This window comes from Physeter macrocephalus, chromosome 20 (assembly GCF_002837175.3).
Source record: "Physeter macrocephalus isolate SW-GA chromosome 20, ASM283717v5, whole genome shotgun sequence".
Classification (NCBI taxonomy): Eukaryota; Metazoa; Chordata; class Mammalia; order Artiodactyla; family Physeteridae; genus Physeter; species Physeter macrocephalus.
The window spans coordinates 87,085,168-87,106,853 of record NC_041233.1 but is presented as its reverse complement, the minus strand read 5'-3'; the positions used below and the strand labels follow the sequence as shown (position 1 = coordinate 87,106,853).

Below are 21,686 nucleotides of genomic sequence, written 5' to 3'. Positions count from 1 at the left end.
GCTCCCGCCGGGCATGCGTGGAGCGGCCAGGTCTGCGGGACGGGAGGCGACCCGAACCACTGCCGGCGGGAAGGGCCGGGAGGGGCTGTCTGAGAAGGCAAACGCCCCCGGGAGACCCCGCCGTGACTCTTCCACCGACCGCGTGCCGAGCGCTGCCCGAGCTCCCCTCGGCCCCGGGTGACCGGGCAGGACGCGCGGCCGCTGGCCTACCTTGCAGTGCGTGGTGCTGACGGGCAGCCCGACGTTGGAGGCGGTGACCACGGTGAACGCCGAGGCCAGCTCGATGGTGAAGCCGCTGCGGAGGAGACAGGGGACGCGTCACGGGCGCCGCCGGTGGCTCGCCGGCCCCGGATGCCCAGGCCTCACCAGGACGCTCCTTGGGTGGACTGCGCCCCACGGCATCAGCAGAACCAGGGACGGCGGCATGGCGGCAACATGGCACAAACGCTTGGCGTGAGGCTGCGTGCGGCCCTAAGGAGCCTCGTTTTCCCGGTATGTTTTCAAAAACCACACCCTGTAGGAGCTGGGTCAGAAATTCCTGCTGAGCCGAAGACGGTGAATTGTCCTGTCTAAAGTGGCGCAGGGAAAACTACGCTCTCATTTTTAAAACGTCTACGTATCATAAAGGAGTGAATTTTTTCTCAGATCACTAATTTTTCTTCAAATCAATCTTATAAGAAAATCTTTCATTAAAATGACTTTCAAGGGGGAAAAGATCTCTCACAATAGGTAGTTTCAAGTTTTAGCTGTATTTGGAAAGTTCTCCTGTGAATTTGTATTTAACCAATAGCTCTAAAGCAGCGGGCCCCAACCTTTTTGGCACCAGGGTCCGGTTTGGTGGAAGACAATTTTTCCACGGGGGGATGGTTCAGGCGGTAATGCGAGCGCCAGGGGGGGATGGTTCAGGCGGTAATGCGAGCGAGCGGGGGATGGTTCAGCCGGTAATGCGAGCCAGGGGGAGTGATGGGGAGCGGCAGATGAAGCTTCACTGGCTGGCTCGCCCTCACCTGCCGCTCACCTCTTGCTATGTGGCCTGGTCCCTGACAGGCCACGGACCGCTGCCGGTCCACGGACCAGGGGTTGGGAACCCGTGCTCTAGAGGATATACACTAGAAGGACCATAGGAAACCACGGGGGAGTCTCCAAACCCCACCCCAGGGCATGGGCACCCCTCCTGCCGGCTTAGCCCAGGAAGCAAAGGAAGGATGTAGAGTAAACCTTGAAGGGCAGCAGGGGACAGCTGCTTGCAGCCAGCAGGTGGAGCTGGTGAGCAGAGGATTTTCGGGAAAGGCAGGCCCAAGAACCCTTCCCTCCCTCCCCACCTGCTCTCTGGACCTCAGGTGGGATAATGGCAGTGGGAGTGGGGGAGGGGAACGGGGTGTGGGTGTGGCTGCAGGTGGATTCGCTTTTTCTCCTCCCTTCCTGCTTCTCTCTCCATTCCCATCCCTCCCACTCCCACCCTCACCTCGTGCCACCGTGGACCAGGGCTGAGCAGTGCACCAGGGTGACGTGTGAGGATGGCGCACGGGGACCCCGCTGCAGACCCGGCTGTGCAGAGAGCCGCGCCGGGACGTCCAGACACACCCACTCCGCGCTGCCCCGGCGGCTTACCTGGACGGCGTGATGGGGGTGAGGTCCTTCCCCATGGTCTGGATCACTCTTCTCCCCCAAACCCAGAGGCCTGTACAAATTCCAACCCCTCCGTAAAACAGCAGCCAGACGGGAGTCACTGCTTCTTGTAGGACCGCACCTTGTTCATAAATCAGCCACAGAGCTACCAGGGGACCAATGGCATTACTGGGAGGAAAAAAGAGGTTAATTGTACAAACGTCGTATATGCGTACAGACGACGCTGTACATGACATGCAGGGACTTCTCTTCTTGAGAACAGCCCATCTGTTGCATTTGTGGCTTGCCTATGTAATCTACAGGTGATAAAAATGATCTAGTAACTTTTTTGGTTGTGGTTTAAAAAAGCAGAACGTTTACCATCTTGACTATTTTTAAGTGTACAGTTCAGTACTGTGAAGGATATTCACATTGTTGTGACACAGGCCTCCAGAACTTTTCATCGTGTACTCATTAAATAAGAATTCCCTTTGCCCCTGCCCCACCCCCGGTAACAACCGTTTAACTTCGTCTCTGAGTTGGAGTAGCTCTGCGAGGTTTCTCCTTAAGTGCAAGCATACGGTTATCTGTCTTTTTGTGGCTAGTTTATTTCACTTAGCATAATGCCTTCAAGATTCATCCATGTTGTAGCATATAACAATTTCCATCCTTTTTAAGGTGGAATATTCCACTGTGTGTGTGTGTGTGTGTGTGTGTGTGTGTATACATGCACACACACACACACCCCACATCTTGTTTAGCCATTCATCTGTTGATGGACACTGGGGTTGCCTCCATGTCTTGGCCATTGTGAATAGTGCTGCTGTGAACATGGGTGTGAAAATGTCTCTTTGAGATCCTGCTTTCCATTCTTTTGGGTATTTGCCCAGTAGTGGGATTGCTGGGTCATATGGTAATTCTATTTTTAATTTTTTGAGGAATCTTCAGACTGTTTTCCACAGTGGTTACACCATTTTACATTCCCACCAACAGTGCACAAGAGTTCCAATTTCTCACATCCTTGCCAACACTTATTTTGTTTTTAGAGTAGCCATCTTAATGGTTGTGTGATTTGTTAATTTTTTTTTTTTTTCTGGCTGTGTTGGGTCTTTGTTGCTGTGCACAGGCTTTCCCTAGTTGTGGTGAGCGGGGGCTACTCTTTGCTGCAGTGCACGGGCTTCTCATTGTGGTGGCTTCCCTTGTGGCGGAGCATGGGTTCTAGGTGCACAGGCTCAGTAGTTGCGGCACGCGGGCCCTAGAGCGCGCAGGCTTCAGTAGTTGCGGCATGTGGGCTCTAGGGCGCACGGGCTTCAGTAGTCGTGGCACGCAGGCTCAGTAGTTGTGGCTTGCGTGCTCTAGAGCACAGGCTCAGTAGTTGTGGTGCAAGGGCTTAGTTGTTCTGCAGCATGTGGGATCTTCCCGGACCAGGGATCGAACCCATGTCCCCTGCATTGGCAGGCGGATTCTTAACCACTGCGCCACCAGGGAAGTCCCTGATTTTTTTAAAGTACTGAAAAATCACAAGAAGTGGATACAAATTCTTTTTTTTCTTCCTTTCTTTCTCTATTTCTTTCCATTTTCACTGCCAGCACAGCTACTAACATTAGCTACCAATTTGGGGCAGCTGTGCCAGCCTCCCCACTATGGGATCACAAACATTACTGCTAATCATTAGTTCTCAGGCCCACCCCTTAAACTGGCTATTGTCACTCCCATTTTACTGATGAGAAAACTGATGCCAAAGTCATGTCCCTAGCAGGAAGCAGAACTGGGATGTGAGCTTAGGACTCACTCAGGTGCTTACCCCTCCCCCCAGACCCCCTATCATCACTCAGGCCCTTGGCAGGCATGCACTGACTTTTTTGGGGGGATGCCACAGCTTTTTTCCTTTTTTACATTAAGACTTTATTTCTTTAGAGCAGTTGAAGATTCAGAGCAAAACGGAGGGGAAGGTACAGAGGTTTCCCATATACCCTCTGGTCCACACGTGCATAGCCTCCCCATCGTCAACATCCCCACCAGAGTGGAACATTTGTTACAACCGATGAACCCACACTGACACATCAGAAGCATCTGAAGCCCATAGTTTACAGTAGCGTTCACTCTTGGTGTTGTATATTCTATGGGTTTAGACAAATGTATAATAAATGACATGTATCCATCATTAGGGTATCATACAGAGAATTTTCACTGCCCTAAAAATTCTCTGTGCTCTACCTATTCATTCCTCCTCCCCACCCCAACCCCTGATCTTCTGTCTCCATAGTTTTGCCTTTTCCAGAAAGTCATATAGTTGGAATCATACAGTGTGCAGCTTTTCATATTGGCTTCTTTCATCCAGTAATATGCATTTAAGGTTCCTGAATGTAATTTCATGGCTTGATAACTCATTTTTTTTAGTGCTGAAGAGCATTGTGTAAATGTACCAGTTTTTATCAATCCACCCTATGGAAGGACATCTTGGTTGCTTCTATGTTTTGGCAATTTTGCGTAAAGCTGCTATAAACATCCATGTACAGGTTTTTGTGTGGATATAAGCTTATTAGGATAAATATCAAGGAGCACGACTACTGGATGGTATAATAAGAGTATGCTTAGTTTTGTGAGAAACTGTCCCACTGTCTTCCAAAGCAGCTGTACCATTTTGTACTCTCACCAGAAATGAATGAGAGCTCCTGTTGCTTCACATCCTTGCCAGCACTTGGTGTTGTCAGATCAGTTGACTGTCATATTTATGTGGGTCTATTTGTGGGCTATCTATTCTGTTTCATTGATTTATCTGTCTATTCTTTCACCAATACCATACTGTCTTGTTACTGCAGCTTTACTAGCAAGCTTGAAGTCGGGTAGTATCAGTCCTTCAAGTTTGTTCTCCTTCAATTTTGCTTTGGCTATTCCGGGTTTTTTGCCTCTCCATATAAACTTTAGAATCATTTTATCAGTATCCATAAAATAACTTTCTGAGGTTTTGATTGGGATTGCATTGAGTCTATAGATCAAGATGTGAAGAACTGACATCTTGGCAATATTGAGTCTTCTTATCCTTGAACATGGAAAATATCTCCATTTATTCCATTCTTTGATTTCATCCATCAGTTTTACAGTTTTCCACATATAGATCCTGTACACATTTTGTTGGATTTATCCCTAAGTATTTCAAGGTACCAGTGTACATGGTACTACTGTGTTTTTAAATTTCAGACTCCACCTGTTCTCTGCTAATATGTAGGAAGTGATTGATTTTTGTATATTAACCTGTATCCTGTGTCCTTGTTATAATTGCTTAATTAGTTCCAGGAGGTTTTTTTTTGTCAGTTCTTTCAGATTTTCTACATAGATGGTCATGTCATCGTCAAACAAAGACAGTTTTGTTTCTTCTTTCCTAATCTGTATACATTTATTTCCCTTTCTTGTCCTAGTGCATTAGCTAGAATTTTCAGTACAGTTTTTTTTTTTTTTTTTTTCTCTGTTGTGGCCTCTCCCGTTGCGGAGCACAGGCTCCGGACGCGCAGGCTCAGCGGCCATGGCTCACGGGCCCAGCCGCTCTGCAGCATGTGGGATCCTCCCAGACCGGGGTGCGAACCCGGTTCCCCTACATCGGCAGGTGGACGCGCAACCACTGCGCCACCAGGGAAGCCCTCAGTACAGTTTTGAAAAGCAGTGCTGAAAGGGGACATCTATGCCTTGTTCCTGATCTTAGTGGAAAAGCTTTGAGTTTCTCAACATTAAGTATGATATTAGCTGTAGTTTTTTTGTATTTTTTATCAAGTTGAGGAGTTTCCCTCTATTACTAGTTTACTGAGAGTTTTTATCACGAATAGGTATTGGATTTTGTTAAATGCTTTCTTCTGCATCTATTGATATGATCATGTGACTTTTTCTTTTTAGCCTATTGACATGATGGATTACATTAACTAATTTTCGAATGTTGAACCAGTCTTGCATACCTCAGAGAAAGCTCACTTGGTCATGCTGGATAATTCTCTTTATACATTGTTGGATTCAATTTGCTACTAGTTTGTTGAGTTTTTTCTTCAGCGAAGTTCATAAGAAATACAGGTCTATAGTTTTCTTATAAAGTCTTTCACTGGTTTTGGTACTAGGGTAATGCTGGCCTTACAGAATGAGTTAGGAAGTATTCCTTTTGCTTCTATCCTCTGAAAGAAATTTGTAGACAAGTATAAATTCTTCCTTAGATATTTGGTAGAATTCATCAGTAAACCTATCTGGGCCTGGTGCTTTCTGTTTTGAAAGGTTATTAATTATTGATTCAATTTCCTTAATAGATATAGGCCTATCAGATAGTCTATTTCTTCTTGTGTGAGTTTGGGCACTTCTGTCTTTCAAGGAATTGGTCCATTTCACCTAGGTTATCAAATTGGTTATTCATAGTATTGCTTTTATAGTATTTTGTAGTATTATCCTTTTAATGTCCATACGATCTATAGTGATGTCCCTCTTCCCTTTCTGATATTAGTAATTTGTGTTCTCTCTTTTTCTCTTAGTTAGCCTGGCTAGAAGCTTATCAACTTCATTAATATTTTCAAAGAACCAGCTTTTTGTTTCATTGATTTTCTCTATTAGTTTCCTGACTTCAATTTCATTTACTTCTGCTCTAATTCTTATTATTTCTTTACTTCTGCTTACTTTAGATTTAATTTGCTCTTCTTTTCCTATTTTTCTAGGCTGGAAACTTAGATTTATTTTAATATTATTTATATTATTATTATTATTTATTATTTACTGATTTTATATCTTCCTTCTTTCCTAATATATGAATTCAATGCTATAAATTTTCTTCTAAGCACTGTTTTTGCTGCTTCCCACAAATTTTGATGTGCTTTCATTTTCATTTAGTTTAAATATTTTAAAATTCCTCGATATTCCTTCTTTGATCCAGTGTTATTTAGAAGTGTGTTGTTTAATCTCCACATATTTTGGGATTTTCCAGTTATCTTTCTGTTATTGATTTCTAGTTTAATTCCATTGTAGTTGGAGAGCACACACTGTATTATTTCTACTCTTTTAAATGTGTTAAGGTGTGTTTTATGGCCCAGAACGTGGCCTATCTTGCTGAATGATCCATGTGAGCTTGAGAAGAATGTAAAGTCTGCTGTTTTTGGATGAAGTAATCTACAGATATGTTATGTGCAGTGGACTGATGGTTTGTTGAGCTCAGCTATGTCCTTACTGATATTTTGCTTGCTGGATCTGTACATATCTGCTCTGTCTGAAATTAATACAGTTATTCCTACTTTCTTTTTATTAGTGTTAGCATGCTATATTTTCCTCCTTCCATTTACTTTTAACCTATATGCATCTTTATATTTAAAGTGGGTTTCTTGTAGACAATATAGAGTTGGGTCTTATTTTTTGATCCACTCTGACAATCTCTGTCTTTTAATTGGTGCATTCAGACCACTGAAATTCAAACTGATTACTGATATAGTTAGATTAATATCTGCCAGCTCTGTTAGTATTTTCTATTTGTTGCCCTTGTTCTTTGTTCCTATTTTTGTCAGCCACTATTTTTTTGCCTTTTAAAAAAAAAAATTTATTTATTTGGCTGCGCCAGGTCTTAGTTGAGGATCTTTAGTTGCAGCATGTGGGATCTAGTTCCCTGACCAGGGATTGAACCCGGGCCCCCTGTATTGGGAGTGTGGAGTCTTAACCACTGGGCCACCAGGGAAGTCCTGCCTTTCGTTGTTTTAATTGAGCATTTTATATGATTGCATTTTCTCTCCTTTCTTAGCATATTGGCTATACTTCTTTTGCAAACGTTTTTTGTGGTTGCCCTAGAGTTTGCAAAATACACTTAGAGTTAATCCAAATTCACTTTCAAACAAAACTATACCACTTTACAGGTAGTGCAGGTACCTTAAAATTAAAAAAAAAAGTCCTAGTTCCTCCCTCCCATCCCTTGTATCATCACTGTCACTCATTTCATCTAACATAGGCATATATAAGCACACATACACACACACACACACACACACACTTTTAATTCAACTGTGGCCTGAGAGCGGACATTGTATCATTTCTATTTTTAAAAATTTGTTGGGACTTCCCTGGTGGTGCAGTGGTTAAGAATCCGCCTACCAATGCAGGGAACACAGGTTCGATACCTGGTCCAGGAAGATCCCACACATGACGGAGCAACTAAGCCCACACGCCACAACTCCTGAGCCTGCACTCTAGAGCCCACGAGCCACAACTACTGAAGCCTGCATGCTGCAACTACTGAAGCCCGCATGCCTAGAGCCCATGCTCTGCAACAAGAGAAGCCACCATAATGAGAAGCCCGTGCACCGCAACAGGAGTAGCCCCCACTCGCCGCAACTAGAGAAAGTCCGCGTGCAGCAACGAAGACCCAAAGCAGCCAAAAAAAAAAAAAATTTGTTAAGATGTGTTTATATATTAAACTATATATGTGTATATATGTATATAATATATATATAAACATATATAATTGAATACATTGTTGGTATTATTGTTCTGAACCAAGTCTTATCTGTTAACTCAGTTAACAATAAGAAAAATTTAAGGTTTTTTACCATTACTTAATCCTTCTTCAATGCGCTTCCTTATTTTATGTAGATCTGAGTTTCTGACACACATTATTTTCCGTCTCTCTAACGAATTCCTTTTAACATTTCTTTCAAGGCAATTCAACGAATTCCCTCAATTATTGTTTGTCTGAGAAAGTCTTTATTTCTTCTGAAGTCTTCATTTCACTTTTGAAGGATAACTTCACAGGCTGCACAATTCTAGGTTGGTGGGATTTTCCCTCAACACTTAACTTATTTCACTCCACTCTCTTCTTGATTGCAGGGTTGAGAGGAAGTCAGATATAATTTTTATCTTTGTTCCTCTATATGTAAGGTAGTTTTTTTTCCTATGGCTCCTTTCAGGATTTTTTCTTTATCTTTGATTTTCTGAAGTTTGAATATGATGTGCCTAGGTGTGCTTTTTTTGGTATTTATTCTGCTTGGTGTTCTCTGAGCTTCCTGGATCTGTGGTTTGGTGTCTGACATTAATTTAGAGAAACTCTCAGTCACTGCTGTGACTTAGTCAAATATCTCATGTGTTCCTTTCTCTCTTTCTTCTCCTTCTGGTCTTCTCTTTATGCATATGCTACACCTTTTGTAGTTGTTCCACTGGATATTCTGTTCTGTATTTTTTCAATCTCTGTTCTCTTTGCTTTTTGAGGATTTTATTGACATATCCTCAAGCTCAGAGACTCTTTCCTCAGCCGTGTCTGGTCTACTAATGAGCCCATCAAAGGCATTCTTCATTTCTGTTACAGTGTTTTTGACCTCCAGTATTCTTTTTGGTTCTTTCTTAGGATTTCCTTCTCTCTGCTTACCTTGCTCATCTAATGGATGCCTACTTTATCCATTAGAGACCTCAGCATATGAATCGTAGCTGTTTTAAATTCCTCATCTGATAATTCCAACATCCCAGCCATGTCTGGTTCTGAATTTTGCTCTGTCTCTTCAAATTGTGTTTTCTGCCTTTTGGTATGGCTTGTTAATTTTTCTTGATAACCAGACATGATGTCCTGGGTAGAAGGAACTGCTGTAAATAGGCCTTTAGTGATGTGGTGGTAGGTCTGGGGATGGAGAAGCCTTCTGTAGTCCTTTGATGAGGTCTCGGTCTCTCAGTGAGCCTGTCCCTCTGGACTGTGAACTTCACAAATGTTTCTCAGTTTTTGCTTCCCCCTTAAGTGGGACAGGATGGCTGGAGGTGGGTGCCTCCCTTCGCCCAAGTGGAAGGTGAGGGAAGTCTGGATGTATGTCCCCTCCCCAGGTCAGTTAGGCTGTGGTAATCCCCCTGCAGGCTGGGCTCTGGTGACCTGGTTTCCCCTGGGAGCAGGCCTGGTTAAGCACACAGTTGCTCTCTTCTGTCAAATGCTTTCCCTCCCGCGACAGGAGCAGGACGGGATTTCTCTTCCCCGATATTCACTGTGAGGACCTGGTACGGCTCTTGGACGTAAAACTCACAACATCATGGGGTCCCCCTACCATGGGTCCCCTGGCGCCTCTAACTCTCTAATTGTCCACCCGAGCCTCCAGGGTCCATCATTCCAGTCCAGGTTTCCCTGGTTCCCATGGCAGCTTCCACTCCTGAGTCACTCTTCCAGGACTCCCTGCATCTGTCTGTCCCTCCAATCTTGGGGGCAGTGGTTTGTCCTGTGCCCTCCTCTCCTTTCTGGATCCAAGAAGAGTTGATTTTTCAGTCCATTCGGTTTTCCCCTGTTGTTAGGGTGGAGTGACAACTTCCAGGCTCCCTATGGGCTTTCAACAGCCTCTGTAGCTCTCAGCCCATCCTCCACTCTGCAGCCTGAGTCACAAAGAGCCAGCTCCCAAGTCTGCTTCTCTCCAGCTGTGTGACTCTGGGCAAGAAAGTCGCATTTCTGAGCTTCAGATTCCCTGTCTTTGAAGGATACCACTTAGGACTGCAAAGGGCTGCTCCGAGGAGGGTTAGGGTAAGTTACAAGTGCTTCCGCTCTGAGCCCTGGTACAGACTTGATAACTTCTTCCCGAATGAATAGAAGCCCCTCTTCACATCACACTATTATTTCTAAAACCTTGCTTTCATCAGACCATATCCCTGCTCAGAAACCTCAAAAGCAGCCCCCAAACTGCAAACAGTTGCTCTAAACTCTGGTCACCTATAGCAGCTACTGCCTGGACTCTTCCTCTGGCCTTTAAATGCTGTTTTGGGGTGTTCTGTTACTTTTCTACGTGTATGTCTTTCTTGTCTCCTTAACTGGAATTTAAACTCCTAAAGGACAGGGACCCAATTCGTAACCCTTTGACAGTACCAGGCTTTCAATAAAGAATTTGTGGATAAGGAGGAGGAAGTGGGCTGGTGGGGGAGGGCAGGAAAAAAATTATTAAGAGGAGACAGAACATGGTGCCCCCAATTAAATAACATGGCGACTCCCAGACGACACTGAGCAGAACATAAGATGTCCAGGCCTCTTCTCTGGCAGAAAGACTTCTTTTAAAAAGAACAGAAACGCTGTTGCACGTGGGTAGACAGTGTAAAACGGAGTCATATAACTGAGCAAAAAAAAAAAGGCAACAATGGCATGTTTTCCTGATTTGGACAGAAACATTAGCCTGTATGCTAACTATTATAATAGTAAGAGTGAAAATGTATGGATACTGATTATGGGAGAGCACTGTCTTGAGCTTGTTATATAAAGCATCTCACTTAATCTTCACAGAAATCCCATGTGGTTGGTACTAGCTTTACTCCCACTTCACAGATTGGGACACTGAGGCTTTGGGAAATTCAGTGACTGGTCCGGAGCTGCCCAGCCAGTGGGAGGGGGGTAGAGACTACACATTCGGGGCCTCCACGACCCGCCGACCTGAGCGTCTCCACGCTCTTGCTTGTGGCTCTTCCCGGAACACCCCCTCCCCCAGGCATGTCCTGCCTCGGGCCCTCGCACCTGCTGTTCCCTCTTCCGGAATGCTCTCCTACAGACGAGCACACGGCTGCGCCCTCAGCCCCTGCAGGTGTCACTCGGCGAGCCCTCCTGACCCGAGCAGCCGTCCAACGCGGCAGCCCCCAGGGGTCCCACCCCCCGTCTACTCTTCTCTTCCCTTTAACGTGTGTCACCGTCTGGCACACTACAGGAGCTACTTATTCACAGGTGACCCTTGAACAACTCGGCGGAAATCCGGGTACTGCTCTCTCTGACTCAAAACCAAAAGGAACTGATGAATGACTCAGGCAGGGCAGGAAGCTGGAACGGAGTGGGCAGAGGCAGGGCTCAAACCCCACGTCTTCTGATTCCGCGTGTTGTGATCTCTGATCCAACACAAACCTTCCGCCACACCTAGTTCATTTAAAGATCCGTGCAGTGAAGATGCGGGTGCTACACTTGTGCGGGGAAAGCCCATGTCGGTGGACCCGGGCAGTGCAGACCCGCGAGGTTCCAGGGTGGCCGTGCGTCGGCCGTGCGCCTCCCCGCACCCCCCGCCCCGCCCCGCCCCGCCCGTGCGCCCTGGGCACTGACCTCACGTCGTTGCCACCGTGCGCGAAGGAGCCGAAGCAGGCGGTGAGGACCTGCAGGAAGTGGAAGAGCAGGTGGACCTCGGCCGAGTCCTTCTCCTTCTCGTCGTCCGCCGTGTCGTCGCGCGGCGGCTCGGGCTCGGCCAGCGGGGTGGCCAGCCGCACCTCCACGCCGCCCTCCTCGGCCTCGATCTCGGCCTCGGCCACGGCGTTGCAGTAGCTGGAGTAGCTGTCGTAGCGCAGCCGCCGGCGGGAGTAGGCCACGGCGTCGGCCACCAGCTTCTCGCTGTCCTCGGGTGCGGGCGTGTCGCTGCGGCGCGTGGCCAGGCCGGGCACCCCGCAGATGGCCGCCGTGTAGCACGTGTAGCTGTTGTTGCGCCGCAGCAGCCGCGGGGCCCCGTCCGGCGCCGGCCGCTCGTCGCGGATGCGGTGCAGCAGGTCCTTGTAGAGCCCCGAGTCCTTGTGCACCGTGTGGTACACGTGGCCATCGCCGCGCGCCGGGCCGTCGAAGCCGAAGGTCCCGTTAGACACGGGCGACTTGGCGCCGTGCGTCATGGACAGCGCCCGGCCTGCAGGGGGACAAGGGGACAGACTGAGAGCCGAGCTCATCTGGGGTGGCGGGGTGGCGGGTGCTTTTGCTTTTTCCCACATGCTCCATTGTCTAACTTGACTATGAAGCCCCTGCAGTATGGTTCAAATAAAAAGGGAAACTTGGAAACATACAACAAAGGGTAAGTAAAACTAATAATATGGTAGTTAAAAAATGATGTTACGCTCTCTTAAAATGTGTCTTCCAGAAATCGCGGTAGCACTCTCTCCTTTTCTAGGAACCAGTAAAAGGAGGATTCCCTGTAACGAGCTCATTTTATAAAAAACTTCATACCAGAGGGACCCAACCAGAACGCTGTGCGATACACGCTGTAGGCGCTCTTTAAAAATATGACACAAGTGGACTCATCTATGAAACAGAAACAGAATCACAAACATAGAGAACAGACTGGTGGTTGCCAAGGGGGAGGGGTTGGGGAAGGGATGGAGTGGGAGGCTAGGATTAGCAGATGTCAGCTATTACACAGAGAATGGATAAACAGCAAGGTCCTACTGTATAGCACAGGGAACAATATTCAATATCCTGTGATAAACCATAATGGAAAAGAATATTTTTAAAAAAGAATATATATAGGTATAACTGAGTCACTTTGCTGTACAGCAGTAATTAACACAACATTGTAAATCAACTCTACTTCAATTTAAAAAAAAAAGGCCAGTCTGGGCAGTCAGAGGCAGATCTGTCAGATCAGTGGGCAGTGTCTGTTTGCCCTCTTTGGCCAAGTCCCAAACGCAGCCTGGAAATCGGTGCCAGCGCCCCTGCAGGGAGGCGGGCCAGGCAGACGCCAGTGCCTGCCCATCACTGTCCACAGATGCTGTGGGACAAAGGACCCCCCCCCCCCGCCACCAAGACGGTCCTGATGGTTTCTGTAATTCTCTAGTGGGACCCCCCTCCCGTTCCAATGTCAGCTTTCGCTCTGCATCTTCCAGGAGGAAGGAGTTCATATTAAGCTGGATAAACCGACCTTCCGATCTCTGGCAGTTAGGTGACTGCACGTGGAAGATGCAGGCGAGGCACTCAGAGGGGTGGTACGGGGGGTTTGGGCGCCGCTGGGAGACTGTAGGTAAATGGCTCTTGGAGGAAAATCACAGAACACGAGTAAGCCTGCTCTGCAACTGCCTGGTCCGTGAGGCCTCTTTAGTGCCTGGGTTTTCTCAAAGCAGAAACCGGGGGACACTTGTGTGCACTGGAGCCTCCGTGCCACACGTAGGCCGGCAGGCCCAGCGCCACCCCAGCCCCCGGGGGTCTTACCGTATGGTACGCGGGGGTGGTGTCCCCCTGTCATGCTTTCTGAGGTCCCAGACGGCTCCGCGGCTGACCCGGTGAGGGGGACGGTGCTGTCGTCATGAGCCCTGGCACCCGGTAGCTCTTTAAATACTGGGGACTCCGCTTCCTGAATTTTGTTGAGGCTTTCATCAGAGACTCGCGATAAAGCACTTTCTTTTTGTAATTTGCCTAAAGAAAAGAGAGTCATAACTGAAAATTTTGTCAGAGAATTCTTGTTACTGACAAATGAATATAAAGATAAATACCTTGTTACTTACGTACTTACTTTGGGAGTGAAGAAAAAAGTTAGACAAAATAAAGTGGAGAGTTCAATCATCTGGGAAACACAGGCTAGAAAACTCAGCTATGGAGGGAAAGATGGAGGCTTAGGCCTGAGTTATCTCATCCAAGACCAACAAAAAAGACAGGATTAGATTGATTCCCAAGGTAAACATTCTGTAAATTCTACAACCATCTAGACTGGCCTTCTATTTTCTTAAACTAACCTCAGAATCCCTGAAATGTTTATCCTTTTTGTCTTCAAAGATACTGTTATAGTCTGCTTGGTTTTCTTCTGTTCAATAAATGACTGCTCTCAGATTTCTTTAGGTCACCAAATCTTAGGAAACAAGTAAATCATTTTCCTCAAAAGGAACAGAGAGATTCTACTTACTTTTAAAAATCCTTTACTTTCAAAAGAAACCAGGGATTTTAAAAAAGCAGTTTGAAGCTAGAGAGCATTCTTTTTAATCAAATCTGGTGTGTGGTGCTGGTGATTTATGACCTTGCTTCCTCAACTGAGCGGATGTCTAAGCTCTCACCTCCCCAACTGAAATGAAGACACTCTCAGTTCCTCTGCTGAACACACAGCATCACCTCTATTTCTATACTCACCTAGATAGTCAGATACAAGATAGATTTTTTAAAAACTAAATTTATGTACTGCAAGGAACAAAAAAGTGTGCATACAGATCTCTGACCTCAAGTTGCTTACAATCTAGATGAGAAAGGATAATATTTGTAAAGATTATAATAACAATTTTTTAAAAACACCCCTTTTTTTTTTTTTTTTTTTTTTTTTTTGGCCACACTGCGCGGCTTGTGGTATCTCAGTTCCCCGACCAGGGATCGAACCCGTGCCCCTCTGCAGAGGAAGCGCGGAGTCCTAACCACTGGACTGCCAGGGAATTCCCAAAAAAACCTGTTAACACATGAAACAGGTATTATTATTTTCTCTCCTTTATAAACAGCAAACTGAGGCCCAGAGAGATTAAGTCATTTGCCGAAGGTCACACAGGTAGCAAAATGCAGTCGGTTTACTCTCTGTCCACGCCCTTAACCACAGTCTGTACCTAAATTAATAGAAAAAGATACATATATACTGAACTGTCAAAATATAGGGCATTGACCAAAAAATCTCCTGGGAAGCCAGTATGGGTAGTGTTGTCAGTTTCCTGCTGTAACATTATAGCCTAAATGTGGAAGAAAAGATTTTATGGTCCATTTCACATTAAGGTTCAGCTATTAGAAAAAGCCTTTAGACATCAGAGCATTTAAGTATAGTTTATCACTTCCCATGGGGTTAAGTCAGCCAAGCAGGATATTTAAGGGGGGCTCCTTCTCAGCCTAGAGTGGGAACGGCTACACAGGAGACGAAGCAGCAGCTGGTTATCAATCTGTCATCAATGTGGCTTTACTACTTAGTTTCAAGTTGTATGTATTAATGTAGTTTTTTTATTATTAGTTTTTAAATTTACATGCAGTAAATTGGCTCTGTCTGTGTAGAATCTTGAGTCTAACAAACGTCTAGATTCCTACTGACAATCCACAGTCAGGGTAGGGAAGGGTTCCATCAGCCACTAAAGCGTCCCTGGCAGTCAGCCCCTCTCCCCATCCCTAGCCTGACATCCACTGATCTGCTCTCTGTCCCTACAGTTTTGTCTTTTCCACATGTCATATAAATGGAACCATAAGACATGAGCTTTTGAGGCTGGCTTCTCTGACCTGGCATGATTAATGCGTCTGAGGTTCATCCAAGTTGTTGCAGGTTTCAGTAGCTCACTCTTCTTCACTGCCAAGCAGCGTTCTAATACATGGATGTATGTATTTACAGAAATACGTGCTTGTTTATTCGTTCTGTGGATAATTCAAGCTGTTTCTAGTTTTTGGTGATGGCAAATAAAGCTGCCATAAACATTCATATCCAGGCTTTTGTGTGAATTTAAATTTGCATTTCTCTAGGGTAAATACCTAGGAGTGGATAAGTGTATATTTAACCTTATAAGAAACCACCAAACTGCTTTCCCGAGAGGCTGCACCATTTTGCATTCCCACCAGGAGTACACGAGCATTCCAGCTGTTCCTCAGTCTCATCAGCACTTCGCACTGTCCTTTTTTAAAAAAAAAAAGCCATTAAAATAGGTGTGTGGTGACATCTCGTGATTTTAATCTGCATTTTTGATGTTGAGCAGCTTTTCATGGACTTATTTGCCATTCATATATCTTCTTTGGTAAAGTGTCTGTTCAAATTTTTCCTCATTTTCAACCAGGTTGTCTTCTGAGATTTCTTTATATATGCTGAACACAAGTCTGCAAACACTTTCTCCCAGTCTGTAACTTGTCTTTTTAAATTCTCTTAATAGTGTTTCTCACAGAGCAGTAGTTTCTAACTTTGACGAAGTGCGATTTACCAACTTCTTTTATGAACTGTTTTTGGTATCATATCTAAAAACTCTTTGCTTTACCAAAAGTCTCAAAAGTTTTCCCTTTTTTGTCCTAAAAGTTTTATAGTTTTCTATTTTACATTTTTATCTATGATGCATCTTGAGTTAATTTTTACAAGGTGTAAGGCTTAGGTCAAGGTTCTCTTTTTGACATTCAGTATCCAACTGTTCCAATACCACTTATTGTAAGGACCATTCTTCTTCCTCCATTGAACTGACTTTGTATTTTGTCAAAAATCATTTGCCCATATATATCTGTGGCTCTGTTTCTGGACTCTACTCTGTTCTGTTAATCTAGGTGTCTCTCTTCACCAATTCCACACTTCCCTGTAGCTTTATAGTAACTCTTAAGGCCAAGCAGTACAGGTCTTTCAACTTTACTCTTTTCCAAAATTGCTTTGGCTATTCCAGTTCCTTTCCCTTTCCATATAAATTTTTAAAGTGACTTGTCTAAATCTACAAAATATCCTGCTGGGATTTTTATTTAAATTGTGTTAAATGTATAGATTGATTTGAGACGAACTGACATTTTTCCGGTATTGAGTCTTTGCGTTCGTGAGCATGGTATGTCTCCTCATTTGTTTTGTTCTTCTTCGAAATATGGGTTTCTCAAATTCAGATATATCCGTGCGATTGTAAGCTACACTCTGAGGCCGAAAGTAAATACTTCTTTTCTTTTGAGAGCCCTGTAAAAGGCTCTGTGTGGCCTGCAGACTTGGAATTCAATCATGTTGCCACTGGCAGGAAAATACCTCCTGCAATTTTCTAAGCCACAGTCTTCTTCTTCTTCTTCTTTTTTTTTATTGCTTTCATTGAGGTATAATTTCCATACAGTGAAATTTATACATTTTAAATGTACAGGTAGATGACCTGTGACAAATGACTACAGCCTGTAACTACTCCCCAATCAACAGAGTCCTGCAAAGTGCCTCCTGTCCCTACAGAGTTGCCCTCCTGTCCCTAAACTTCCCTCCTGTCCCTACAAAGTTCTCTCCTGTCCCTACAAAGCTCCCTCCTGTCCCTGCAAAGCTCCCATCTGTCCCTACAAAGTCGCCTCCTGTCCCTAAAGTCCCCTCCTGTCCCTAAAGCCCCCTCCTGTCCCTAAAGTCCCCTCCTGTCCCTGTGCCCCTTTGCAATCGGTCTCCAGCAACCAGAGGTTTCCCGCTGTGGATTTACTGTTCCCTGGGACCATGCAGTATGTACTCCTTTGTGTCTGGCTTCTCCTGGTAGTTCTCTTTATTGCTAATCCGTCTTCTCTTGTACGAATAGACCATAATTTGGTTATCCATTCACTTGTTAATGAGCATGGGGGTTGTTTCCATTTTTTGGCTAGTATGACTGACCAGTCTGTGTACAAGTCTTTTTATTTCTCTTGGATAAATACCTAAGAGTGGAATTAATGGGCCACATGGTAACTGTTTGCTTAACCTTATAGGAAACTGCTCAACTAACTTCCGCCATGGCTGTACCAGTTTTTATTTCACCATAAATATATGAGAATTCCAGTTATCACACTTGTAATCTAGTCTTTCTACCTTTAGCCATTCTTGAGGGAGGGAAGTGCTATCTGACTGTGCTGTTGATCTGTATAATCTAATATTTCTCATCGGGCAGTTACCTTCCATTAGCCATGGCAACTAGGACCTCACTCTCACCCGGGTCCCAAGTTACTAAGGAAAAGTTGGAGCCAGAAAGCCGTCAGGAGCCACGAGCCCAGGGGCTGGCCTGATCTCGGTGTGTGTTCCCTCTGTCAGCCAGGATCACCGTGGGTGACAGCGAGGGCTCAGCAGTCAGAGCCCCCTTGCAGATCAGAAGAACAGCAAAGCCCTTACCTGCTATCTTTCTCCGCATCCACGGACACACGAAGAGCCACACGAAGAGGGCAGACAGCAGCGCGACCCCGAAGGAGGTGAGCACGATCGCCCACGTGGGAAGGACCAGGCCCAGCACTGGGGACAAAGGGGACACTTGTCACACGTTGGCATCACATCCACATACCTGCCACTCCCCAAACCTGAAACGAATCACCTGGATTCCGTGTTTAAGAAAACTCAACCAAAAAAGATGTGCTAGGCTTTCAGGGCTACAAAGCTGTGTGTTTAAGACACACACACAGCTTTGCGAATATGTGGTTAAATCAGTAAGTAACCTAATTATTAAAAATCGACCAGCTTGGCACAAACGCCATATTAAGTTGGGAATAAACCCATTTACAGTATTATCTCAATATCTAAATTCCCGAGTGGACAAACAGGGGCAACAAAGGGTCCGTCTTCCCTCCTAGTGCCCCCGCCCCCGGGCAGCGCCAAGCCCAGGGCTGCAGCAGGCACAGCAAGGCTGGCAGCTGCCTCTTTGGTTTCTCAATAGTCAGCAGCCCGGCTTTAAATGGACATGACGCTCGGACCACACACACAAACCTTTTTTAACATCAGCTTAAATGGAGAAACAGCAGACACAGGAAGAGTCTGCTGCCCCCTTCGTAAGTGCCTGAAAGCAGGGCGTAAATTTCTTTTGAGAGACGTGCCTTCCTTGTTCCAGGAAGAGCAAAGTGACCCTCACCACTGGAAACAAGGCACCAATACCAAGATAAGTCTGCACAAACAGACCTTGCTAAAATAACCGTTCTATTCTGTTTCCTCCCTGTATTTCCTAGTCACTTTCCATAATTTATCACCCTTTGTCAAAATGGTATATAAGTCCCAAAGTCTCACTTCTTTGTGTGTTCATGTCTTTTCTGTGAAGGCCTCCATATGCATAAATCAACCCTTTCTATTGTTAAAAATGAAATAAAATAAAATAAAAACTTAGATAGAAAAGTTTTTTTTTAATGTTTTTGCGGTACGCGGGCCTCTCACTGCTGTGGCCTCTCCCACTGCGGAGCACAGGCTCCGGACGCGCAGGCTCAGCGGCCATGGCCCACGGGCCCAGCCACTCCGCAGCATGTGGGATCTTCCCGGACCGGGGCACGAACCCGTGTCCCCTGCATCGGCAGGCGGACTCTCAACCACAGAAAAGTTTTTTAAAAGGACACTGACTTTCAAACTCAACTCTTCTTTGAAGTGTCAACTCATGGAATTAACAACATAGAAAAACTTTTCATTACTATCCAGTCCGGCACACGAAGCGGCCATTCCATCAGCCAGTGAAAGTATGGAGGGTGGAGAAGCATCAGGCTTCCTAGCCCTGTGGGCCCCAGAGCCCAGCTCTCCCGGCCGCACAGGCGTGACTCACACACGCTCACAGGTGCACCCTTGCACGGGCACAAAGATACAGGCACACGAGCACTCACTACAGCATTATTTGTCATGGGAAGAATTTGAAAGACGACCGATACACGCATCATTCCATGGAAACGTGAAGTCAGTGTGGTGCAGAGCGTTAAAAACGAGGTCAATCTAAACGTACTCATAAGGAAAGAGGCCCACGATCTAGTTAAGTAAGAAAGGCCAGCTGGATCATGGTGTGTGTAGCATGACCCAATTTATGTTTAGAAGAGAAAACAACCCCACACATACACTCCTACCATATGTGTGAATAGACAGAAAAAGTTCTGGAAAGAATCAGTGGTTACTCCTGTGGAGAGATGAGAAATTGGAGGGGGCTCTCCCTTCTCACTACATATACTTTTGTACTGTTAACTTTGAAAATTTATAATGGGCACACACTTTTGTAAATTGTTAAACTTTTTTTCAGAGTTTGAAAGGAGTGAACTATTTAAGACTCTGCTCTTAAACAAATCTCTAACGATACAGGCTCTGTTAGTTACACTGTTAGCCACTCTATACATACAAACCAACTTCCAGTTACTCAGGTAAGGTATTATTAGACCTTTTGGTAACGGTAAGAGGGAGAACAGGTAGTTAATACTCTAAATGGGGAGTCAGGATTAACATATATAAATATAAAAACAAAAAAACCAAGATCACCCAGCCTTAGTACAGTGGAGGGGTCACTGGTGGCAGCAGACACTCAGCGGTCAGGCCACTCCACCCTCAAACGCCAGGTTACACCAGAAAGCATATGGCCCCATGCAGGGCTGTTCTGAGGCGCCTGGCAGCCCTGCTCCAGCCCCGGCTGTGGCCTCGGATCCGAGGCTTGGAGCTGCTTGTAGAACCACTCAGGCTGACCTCACTGGCCGCGCTCATGGCCACGGCTTCCTGCTTCTGCTTCATGTCTTCGTGCCAGTGTCTGATACATGTGGTAAAAGACCACTCCAAAGCTGTTTCTTGCTAACTGAGCGGTAACTGTTAATTACCAACATCAAACTGATGAACGAACATCAACACCAACTACAGCTTAAAACTACTTGGCTTTTGAAGAGGTTTCACGGCTTCCTTGGTGGTTCCTGGCTCCGTTGATGATAAAATTGTTACTTGGGCTACTTTTGGCTTCACTGCGTTAACTTGATCTAAGACAGGCGAGCTCTGGGTACTCTGGGGAGGGGATGCAGTTTGGGAGCTGGAGGTAGGAATATTTAAACTGAGTGAATACTTTTGCTCCCAGGCCCTGTTTGCTTCCTTCCCTGCCGAGCAGAGCTCACAACACGGCAGGGCAGGGCTGCTCTACGTGTGCCTTCCAGGCCCGTCTCCACGCTCTCCGCGGAGGTCACGTGAGTTCTGCAGGGTGTCAGGACTCACATCCGAAAGGGAGGAACTGAGGCCGGCTACACGACTTCTGATGCTTCTCTTAGACAATAAGCCACAAGTCACCTGACCCTCGAACCTTTACCATCACAACCACCTTCGCCATCGGTTTGGCCTGGGAAGTGGCCGGGAAGGTCCGAAGCCACCCTCTGAGTCACAAGAACTGGACGGGAGGTCAGGGGCTCCACACATCACTGAGGGTGGAAGGGGTGGGAGACGGAGGGAAAAAGCCAGGGTGCGAAGCACAGCAAAGGAACCAGGAAAGCGGGGGCAGTCATCAATGGTGAGTAAGAGAGGAGAGAGGGACGGAACGGGGACAGGATTGGGGTCTTACCAAATTATTATACCAATTTAGTAACTTAACAGAGCATCGGAAGTGCACGGGATTAACGTACATACAAAACAGAAACAGACTCACAGGCACAGAAAACAAACTTATGGTTACAAAGGGGAAAGTGGTGGGATAAATTAGGAGTTTGGGGATTAACATATACACACTACAATATATAAATAAGGATCTACTGTGTAGCACAGGGAACTATACTCAGTATTTTGAAATAACCTATAAGGTTAAATCTTACAGTAAAAGAACCTGAAAAAGAATATGTGGTTGTGTGTGAGTGTGTGTGTGTTTGTGTATGTGTATATATATATATATATATATATATATATATATATAAAAAACTGGGCTTCCCTGGTGGCGCAGTGGTTGAGGATCCGCCTGCCGATTCAGGGGACGCGGGTTCGTGCCCCGGTCCGGGAGGATCCCAGGTGCCGCGGAGCGGCTGGGCCCGTGAGCCCTGGCCG

At 45.8% G+C, this 21,686-nt stretch overlaps 1 protein-coding gene across 11 annotated transcripts in view; it reads right to left on the bottom strand.

Moving 5' to 3' along the window:
• SLC20A2 (solute carrier family 20 member 2) overlaps positions 1-21,686 on the bottom strand; it is a 107,395-nt gene that overhangs the window by 12,174 nt on the left and 73,535 nt on the right. For all 11 annotated transcript variants that reach the window (XM_028481021.2, XM_028481017.2, XM_028481019.2 and 8 more), the window contains 5 exons: positions 18,069-18,185; positions 13,499-13,702; positions 11,642-12,206; positions 1,612-1,797; positions 211-295 (listed from right to left, as the gene is read on the bottom strand). In XM_028481021.2, coding sequence (XP_028336822.1) covers positions 211-295; positions 1,612-1,797; positions 11,642-12,206; positions 13,499-13,702; positions 18,069-18,185 — 1,157 coding nt within the window. The remainder of the gene's footprint in view (positions 1-210; positions 296-1,611; positions 1,798-11,641; positions 12,207-13,498; positions 13,703-18,068; positions 18,186-21,686) is intronic.